We start from the raw sequence: 9874 nt of genomic DNA on the forward strand, positions 1-9874 counted from the left end.
AGGGAAAGAACAGAATACAAAGACTATCCAGAATAGCTTCTAGGAATCTTTCTTGAGAGACAGCTTCCCCCTTTGCCTTTTATTCTGCTGTATGGAATGTGGCTGTGATAGCTATAGCACCGTCCCGGTCAGTGAGGACAGGTGCGACACCAAAGGGATGGCAGAACACAAGTCCGAAGCAGCCTGGCCCATAAGGACTTAATGGGGCAGAGCCACCATTCCAGCTAAGGACATCTATATGAGAGAGGTACAGGTTTTGCTGTTGTTATTTAAGCCACCATTTGGGTCCCTCATAGGTATGGCGAAACCTAGACCTAACTAATGTACTTATTGTGAAGTGTTGTCTTGAGGATTAAGCGAGACACAGATTAGTGTTGAGCATGGTGCCTGGTGCATAATAGGCTCTCAATACATGGGTTTTCTCCTTCCCTTTTTGTACCTAATTAGTTCACAGCAACCTGCTCATGATCTACTATAAGATTTGCTAACATTATTTGCTTAATGTTACACTACAGTAACATTACAGGATTTTTTTTTTCTAGCGAAAATTGAGACCTATAGAAGACTTTCTTCTATTTTCCCTTGTCCTTTGCTCAGAAAACAACCACCTTAATGGAACGACTTATCTTAAATACAAATCTAGGGAATCGTGCAGGCATTTTAAACTTTGGGAGGGACTGTATTATATGACAATAATGTGGGTCGGGCAGGAGAATGAGTGAGAAGTTGACTTTGAAGATAGATCTGCTTGTGTTTCTCATCTCTGCCACTTACTGTGGGACCTTGGGCAAGTTGTTATCCTCTCTGAGACTTGGCTTCCTCATCATTGAAATAAAAGAATAACAATATATAAGGTTGTTGTGAAAATTAAATAAAATAATTAAATAAAATAATAATTTTTTTTTTTTTTTAGAGCATAAGAAGGGATTTATTGATACTGGTTAAGATCCATTATATACAGGTAGAAACCTTCATTATTGTACAGAGAACCATTTGAGAGTATTGATCGACAATTTTATAGACAACCGGAAAATAGTTTAACATACACAACATAGAATTATGAAAAAAATGTAGAACACACATGGTTCTACCAATAGATTCCAAGATTATTAAAAATCCGCTATGCAAACCTCAAGTGGAAAAATGTGTTCAGTGGGGTTACGTAGTTTAAAAAAATTAGATATAATGTAAAAATTAAGTTTTTTCCCCTCACTGTTATATATACGTAACTATAAATGACAATACAACAATAATAACCATAGTGTTCAAATGTGGTGATTATGAATATGGATGCAGCTGCTTTCTTAAATTCTTTCTGAAAGTGACAGGGTACAAGTCAGTAATTCAGTAAGTCAATATATTAGGTAGATTCTATTTTTGGCATAGTAAATGCACCTGTACTGTAGGTAATGTTTTCCCTTATAAACAATGTTGTGGGAGTTTGGCTGTGTTCTTTCCCACTTGACATCAGATGAATCATTGCTTTGTTTAATTGTAGGTGATAATGGCATAAATGAACCATTTACAATAAGTATTTTAAGAAGTAAAACAATGGCCCAACTTCTATTACATCTAAAATGAGCTCGAAAGCACTAAACATGCTAATTAACAAATGAATTCCAATGTACTATGACATAGACACGCTATGCATAGGAAGTAGAACCCTTTGCCAAAAATTTAAAACACGTGTCTTACCAATTAAAAAGAGTTTGGACAGATTCCTTTTCCTCCTCTAGATACTTTTCCTTGTAGCAAGCAAGGCCATTCAGAGGCATTCCACAGATAAAAGATCTGCCTCATAGCCACGGTTCCTCCATATTACACTTTGCTGGGTTGTTGGTTGTGCTTCATGTTATATTAGAACTTCATAAAAAACCATAGTCAAATCAAGGGCATAAATTTTTTTTTTTATTATGGTGACATTGGTTAATGAAATCCAGTAAGTTTCAGTTGTACAATTCAACGGTCAGGCATATATATATTGAATCGTATGTTCACCACCCATAGTTAGATTTCTTTCTGTCACCACATATTTGACCCCTTTCCCCATTCCCACCCTCTGGTAACCACTAGTCTATTGTCCATATCCATGAGTCTCTGTTTGTCCTGTTTGTTGCTTTTAGGTTTATAGCCTGCATATAATGATATCATGTGGTTTTCAACTTTTTCTACCTGACTTATTTCGCTTAGCATGATTATCTCAAGGTCCATCCATGTTGTCACAAATGGTAGTATTTCATCTCTCCTTATGGCTGAGTAATATTCCATTGTATATATGAACCACAGCTTCTTTAGCCAATCCTCTATCATAGGACACTTAGGTTGCTTCCATGTCCTGGCCCCTGTGAATAATGCTGCTATGAACATCGGTGTGCAAGTATCTTTTTGGATATGAGTTTTCAAGTCTTGGGGATAAATACCCAGTAGAGGGATTGCTAGATCATATGGTAGATCAATTCTTAGTTTTTTTGAGGAACCTCCATACTGTTTTCCATAGTGGCTGTACCAATTTGCAGTCCCACCAGCAGTGTATGAGAGTTCCTTTTTCTCTGCATCCTCTCCAACACTTGTTAATTATTACTTGTCCTGTTGATTATAGCTATTCTAACAGATATGAGGTGGTATCCCATTGTGGTTTTGATTTGCATTTTCCTAATATGATATTGAGCACCTTTTCATATGTTTGTTGGCCATTTGTATGTCTTCGTGGGAGAAATGTCTGTTCAGGTCCTCTGCCCATTTTTTAATTGGATTGTTTGTTTTTTGGTTGTTATTGAGTTGTATGAGTTCTTTGTATATTTTGGATATTAGGCCCTTATCAGACGCATTGTTTGCAAATATACTTTCCCATTTGGATGGTTGTCTCTTTATCTTGTTGACGATTTCTTTCGTTGTGCAGCTTTTTGGTTTGATGTATTCCCATTCATTTATTTTTGCTTTTACTTCCCTTGCCTTTGAGGTCAATAGATTTCTTTTTTAAGAAAATTGAGAAAGAGAGAGGGGGAGAGAGAGGTAGGGAGAGAGAGAGAGAAGAGAAGAAGGAGGAGGAGGATGTCAGTAGGAACCTATTCTAAGATGAATTAACATCATATTGCTTTAATAAATTACTACAGCAGAGAAATCATAATACCAAAACCCTTTCTATCAGTGACTGCAGAATACAAGCTGCAGTTAGCTTTTCAAACTGCTAAGATCCATAGGACATATAAAAACTCTCTTCCTTGTAGCCCAATAACACCTACTCCTCAAACAGCGTAAAATCATAATCCGAGCATTTGAATCATGAGGTGAGACAATTTAGTTTTTTCCACTTCTTCCGAGTACATTAATCCATGTCCTTCTAATATGTAAACTATGACTCAGTTTCTTCATCTTTAAAATAGGGATAATCATCATACCTGCTTTATAGGGTTGCTGAAGTGACTAAAAGAATTAATATATATAAAGCATTAGTGATGCCTGGCACTATAAAAATTATCATCTCAATTTCAATTTTTTACTCTATTTTTCCCTTACTACCACTATGTGGCCAGCATATAGGCTAGTTCAGAGGTCCCCAGCCCCCGGGCTGTGGACCTGTACCAGTCCGTGTCCTGTTAGGAACTGGGCTGCACAGCAGAGGTGAGTGGTGAGCAAGCGAGCGAAGCTTCTCCTGGATATGCAGCTGCTCCCCAGTGCTAGTTCACTGCCTCAGCTCCATCTCAGATCATCAGGCATTAGATTCTCAAAGGAGCACCTGTCCCTAGAGGCAAAAATATTGGAGACTGCTGGGCTAGATGACTCATTGATGGTACTTTAACTAGAAGCTCTTTTATGTATATTCTGAAAGTATTATGCTCAGATGATGCAGTCTTCCCATCATTTGCTCCCTAAATGGTCATACTGTGTTATTTGCTTACCCCATAAAAAGCAACACATGAACCATAACCCTTTAAAGAACTTAAAGGGCTTGGGTTTGTGTGGCCTAAGGATAGTCTATCCTTAGATGTATGGTTTGTGAGGCAGGATCTATAAGGCAGGGCTAGAGTGTTAAGACACAGTGATCTAACCCCAGTAAGAAAAGAACAAAGGCACCATTAAAAACTGACTGGAAATACAACTCAATTTTCAAAGCACTGCTCTTCGTGTTATTGGCACAGACCCACTTATGATAAAGGCTTTCATCTCCAGGCAAAGCTCTCACTGTGAAGGCAGAAACTTCATCTGTCATTCATCTTTATTCATACCTAACCCAGGATTTGAACTGAATCTACACTCAATATGTGTAGAATGAACTAATTAATCAATTACAGGATGAATGTTTAAAAAAAGCCTTTGAAGACTTCAAGGGAAAGTTTGTACTCCTGGTATTACAGGCCAGGGCTGAACTCCATCAGCTTTTTCTCAAACCAGTTTACTTAGAATCAGCATAGAAATCCACCAAGTGATCTTGGGATCCACTTCGACTGGAAAGGCATGGAAAATGCCCCAAGAGGCCTGTGAGCTTCCAGGACTAAGAAACTATCACTTCCCTCCTACATAACCAATTCTTGGAATGCGTGAACATAAGTACGTTTTGATCTCCAAAATGGAAAGTAGTACCAGTTCTGGATCCCATCCTTCCAACGTCCTTCCTTCCCTTTTGTGTTTCCTTTTCAAAGTCAGGGGAATGCTCTACATAATGAATGAAACCTTGATTTTCTTATTGGCCACTTCCAGCAATAACCTTGGCTTCACCTCTGTTTATACATAGTACCTTTCAAACTTCAGACATTATTAGTGAAAAACTTGAATTTTTTGCCTTCTCCCCTTTGATATCAACCTTTAGGAATATGGCAAAAGCTTCGTTCCACCCACCGCCCACCTTATGATGTATAGAGCTCTGTGGATCAGCACTGCTGCTCCAACTGTGCTCCTGGCACCTTGGACCCCCAGGGAATCCTATCCTAAAGGTCCTACAAGCAGCAGGAAGCAAATCCTTTGCTGAATTCTCAATGGATATGACTAAAGAGAAGACGGTAATGGCAGGGGTTGGGATAGAATAGACAGCTCAAAGGTTACTCAAGAATGTAAAGAACGTCTTGAACCAACGATGTTGGCCCTTCAAGAGAATGTATTACATACTTGTTTCAGGACTCTTGTTCTAGTTTTCATCTTCTTTAAGTGAGAAGGACATTTTTATACCATGTCACTTGTCATTTAATTCTGCAAAAGCTATCAATAGGGAATTGGTTAAATTATGGTACATCCCACACCAGATCCAGTCAGGCTCAGTAACCTGTTAGATGCTTTCATAGTACTGTTTTTTCACTTACATGGAATTATATTTTTATTTTTATAATAGTTTAATCTGTCTCCTCCACTAGATTATAAGCCTAATGAAGACAGGAACCATGAGGGAGGGTAGTCATTTGTTGTCTCCAGCCAGTGCTTAGCACCATACTTGGTATACAGTAAATGTTTAATATTTAAATGTATACTAAATACACATAATAGAGTACTATGCAGCCATTTAAATGTATAATATAGAATTATTTATTGACATCTAAAGTTACTCATTAAATTTTTTTAAAAACCCAAATTATAAAATAGTAGATATAATATAATCTCATTTTTATATAAAGAATAGCTATGTAGTATACAGATACATTGCTCAAAATGTTAATAGTGGTAGGATTATAGAAGATATTTTCTTTGCAACTCTCTGTATTATCTGAATTTAAAAAATAATAACATTCATTTGATCCATTATTTTCTAATTTAAACATTATTTCCATTATGAAAACAGAGGTATTAAAACAATTTCTTTTCCTATCATAAAACTTCACTTGAACATAGTTTTCAATTAGATAATATTTGAAACAATTGAATTTCTGAATGCAAATCAAAATATTGTATTCATTTTGATGCCATTTCTGATTGAAGTGGGCTTCTCACAAAATGATCATGATATCTTCATTTCTGTAATTACCCATTAAGCCCTTCTCTCTCTACTGGTTATAAAACTATAATTGGGCATTTTTATTATTTATGTATTTATTTATTTTTTAGGCGAGGCAACTCTTGGTTGACCTCACAGATTGCAAGGACCTTGTCGGCTTACAATCCTTTAGTTTTTACGCCTACGGCATCTGGTCTTCCTAGGTGGTCTCCCATCCAAGTACTAACCAGGCCCAACCCTGCTTAGCTTCCTAGATCAGAAGGGATCGGGCTTGTTAAGGGTAGCATGGCTGTAGATTAACTGAGCATTTTTAATATCCGCTTATAATTTTCCCTTGTAAAAGATGTTAATTTATATAAATAAGAAATTTACAGATGATGACCCCTACAGAGTAACATACTCCTGGGTATCTTAAACGCTAAGTATAATTGCACTTATTTTATATGGCATTAGCATTATTGTGGGGAATGGAAAGTATTTTTGTATATAAATTCCTTTTCCCGACTAAGGACAATTGAAAAATTTCGTTGAGAGTCAGTTTAAAATAAGAAGAAAAAAATAGGGCAAATATTATCTATGGCTACCTGTCTTTTAATTTTGTTGTTCTTGTCAGTTTCAATCTATTGACACAAAGACCTCAGCATCATATTAAGAAGTCACACTACGACCTATAAAATGTGACAGCCCCAGAGAACCAGTACAACATTATTCATTTTCAATAAAAAGTGTTAATAGAATAGTGATAACTATGTGCTTTAGAGTTTTAATCATACACTACAAATCAATTTATAATACAAATTGTAATGAACATGTACTGGCACAGCTAGGCTCTATATTTTCTTTGGAAGCTCAAAAAGTTCAAAGATGTCATCAATCTTCATTTCAGATCTAGTAGCATAAGTGCTGGGTTTTCTAAGTAGGATTTCCACAAATTCGAGAAGTGTGACATTGTAGCACCATCAATAATTCTGTGATCAGCTGACCAACTCACATTCATTATCTGTGCCTTATATACTTCTCCTTTCTGGTTAAATCGGGGAAGAGCCTAGATATAAGGAACAGAACAAAGAGTCAAACTTCACTTGCTCAAAGCATGAGCTCAAGCAACAGCAATGCTGAAGAATCAGGCAAATCCCCCTCCTTATAACAGAGAAGAAATGGCCATCCCAAATGACTTTTGAAAATGCTAACTCCTACTTTCCTCATCTTTGAGTGTGTGTCTCAATCTTTCCGGTTCTCCAAGGTATTTCCCATTCCCTGTACAATTTCCATATGTACAGTAAATTCATCTCATATTTCAATTATTTAACAAATGTTTATTGAACACCTGCTATATATCAGGTACTTTGCTAGACTGAGGACAAATCGGTAAACAGAACAAGTAATCCTTGCCCTCTTGGAGTTAACATTTTAATGGGGAGAGATGAACAATTAAGATAAGTAAAAGATATGAAAAGTGCAAAGGAAAATATAAAGCAGTTTGGAAAGAGAATAGAGTGTAGGCAGGGTGTGGAAGCAGAGGGGAGGTGGCATTTTTTTTGACAAGGTAGGTAGAGAGAGCCCACCAAGAAGGCTTTTATGTGGCCATATGGATACCCACAGAAAGAGACAGAGGAGAAGTGTGACTGGAGTGTTGGAAGACCAGCAAAGTAGGACCAGCTAAGGGCAGCTGCAGCGGAGAGGCGAGGGTAAGTGATGGAAGATGTCACATACGGAGCACGGTGGAGGTGGGGCACATTGTTAAGAACTGTAGTTCTCAATCTATCTTTGGAAAAAGACCTGTTTCTTGCCACCCCCACCCCAAATTTCTAAGCCCTTGTAGGCTAATTAAAAAAGAAATTTAAGGAACCCTCATACACTGTTGGTGGGACTGCAAATTGGTACAGCCGCTATGGAAAACAGTATGGAGGTTCCTCAAAAAACTAAGAATTAATCTACCATATGATCCAGCAATCCCTCTACTGGGTATTTACCCCTAAGACTTGAAAACTCATATCCGAAAAAATACTTGCACACCGATGTTCATAGCAGCATTATTTACGGTGGCCAGGACATGGAAGCTACCAAAGTGTCTTACAATAAAGGACTGGCTAAAGAAGCTGTGGAATATTATGGAATACTATTTAATGTATTATTCAGCCATACAACGGAATATTATTCAGCCATAAGAAGAATGAAATACTGCCATTTGCATCAACATAGATGGACCTCGAGATAATCATGCTAAGCAAAATAAGCCAGACTGAAAAAGTTGAAAACCTCATATCGCTTATATGTGGGCTATAAACCTAAAAGCAACAAACAAACAAGACAGACAGAGTCTCATGGACATGCACAATAGACTAGTGGTTACCAGAGGGTAGAGGGGAGTGGGGAGAGGGAAGGTAGATAAAATAAAAGGGGTCAAATATGTGGTGACAGAAAGAAATCTAACTATGGGAAATGAACACACAGTGTAAACATATATATGCCTTACTCTTAAAGTGTACAGTTGAAACTTATTGGATTTCGTTAACCAATGTTACCATAAATAAGAATAAATTAAGTGAAAAAAATTTTTAATTGTATATATGTGTATATAAAATGAATTACTAAAAATATGAAATAATATGAAGCTCAAAATTCAGGTTAATATAGTGACGACATTTAATAATGGTGAATGTCCTGAAATGATATCCAGGACGTTACTGTTTTAACTTTGGTGGTTTTTAACTCTGAGTTAACAGGGATGCCCAAGCCCCATCCCCTCAAATTCCAGTTCAGTTGGTATGGGGCGAGCTTGGACATTTTTTTCAGGAAACCCAGATGATTCTAATGTGTAGCCAGGGTTAACAATTCTTGCAGCCCTTATTCTAAGTCACTTTCACCTAAAACAGGGTAACAGATCACCTATGTTGAAACCACTTGGGTTTTTGTTTAAAAATGCAAGTCCTGGGGCTCTGTCTCCAAGGCCAAGAAGTCTACATTTTAATCTAGTACTCTCAATAGTTCTTGAACAGAGTAAAGTTTGAGAAAAAATTAATCTAAACAGTGTCTCACTTTGTTATAAATAATAATTTGGATTGCTGTACTAATATTCTCTGATATTCTGAAATAAAGATATTTTGATAGAAGCAGATTAGCTACATTTGTGATTCTCTATAAAGACTCACATAATGCACAATGGCTGATCCACACAGAGACAATCCAGATTACTACTATCTGCCAATCACAGAGGCAGCCACCAGAATTGTAGGCCTAGCATTTAGGAAGAACTATCTTACTGAGCCAAACATTGCACTAAGTGTCACAAAGCGAAGGGAAAACTTCAGAAATGGTTACTTTGTGTTTACTCTCCCGATTTGCTTAAACTCTTTTTCCAACAATTTAATAAACACACCTTAATTGATCCAAGAGCCCCAACTGCTACTTCTGGTGGCAATATCACTGGTTTGGTATAGGTACCACCAATCTAGAAAAAAAGAAAGAGTAGAAAAATGAAGGTTTCGAGGAACAAATGGCAAATGAAATTTCGTGTTTTTAATTGAGTGTATGATCAGAAATCTTAAGAGATGGTTTATAAATGTGAACATTACTATTACTCACTGATCCAATGTTGGAAAGAGTAAATGTTCCTCCTTTAAGATCGGTGGTGTTTAGCTGACCCGCGGAGCCCAATTTCTGGAGGCGGTTCAATTCAGTGGCGATCTCAAATATGGAACAGATCTGAACATTTTTCACATTGGGGACGATCAACCCCTGCTCAGTATCCATTGCTATCCCAATGTTATGAGAAGACTAAAAATAAATAAATAAATAAATAAATAAATACCCAATTTCTGGGCGGTTCAATTCAGTGGCGATCTCAAATATGGAACAGATCTGAACATTTTTCACATTGGGGACGATCAACCCCTGCTCAGTATCCATTGCTATCCCAATGTTATGAGAAGACTAAAAATAAATAAATAAAAA

At 37.0% G+C, this 9874-nt stretch overlaps 1 protein-coding gene and 1 pseudogene across 1 annotated transcript in view; both read right to left on the reverse strand.

The window, feature by feature from the left end:
• Nucleotides 1-6098: 6098 nt before the first annotated feature.
• Nucleotides 6099-6217, reverse strand: LOC112469097 (annotated as a pseudogene).
• A 450-nt stretch (nucleotides 6218-6667) lies between these two features.
• DBT (dihydrolipoamide branched chain transacylase E2) overlaps nucleotides 6668-9874 on the reverse strand; it is a 31359-nt gene continuing 28152 nt past the window's right edge. The window contains exons 9-11 of the mRNA XM_006919563.3: nucleotides 9506-9697; nucleotides 9300-9371; nucleotides 6668-6965 (exon numbers count right to left, since the gene is read on the reverse strand). Coding sequence (XP_006919625.1) covers nucleotides 6798-6965; nucleotides 9300-9371; nucleotides 9506-9697 — 432 coding nt within the window. The 3' untranslated portion in view covers nucleotides 6668-6797. The remainder of the gene's footprint in view (nucleotides 6966-9299; nucleotides 9372-9505; nucleotides 9698-9874) is intronic.

Source organism: Pteropus alecto, unplaced genomic scaffold (genome assembly GCF_000325575.1).
Source record: "Pteropus alecto unplaced genomic scaffold, ASM32557v1 scaffold106, whole genome shotgun sequence".
NCBI classification, from domain to species: domain Eukaryota; kingdom Metazoa; phylum Chordata; class Mammalia; order Chiroptera; family Pteropodidae; genus Pteropus; species Pteropus alecto.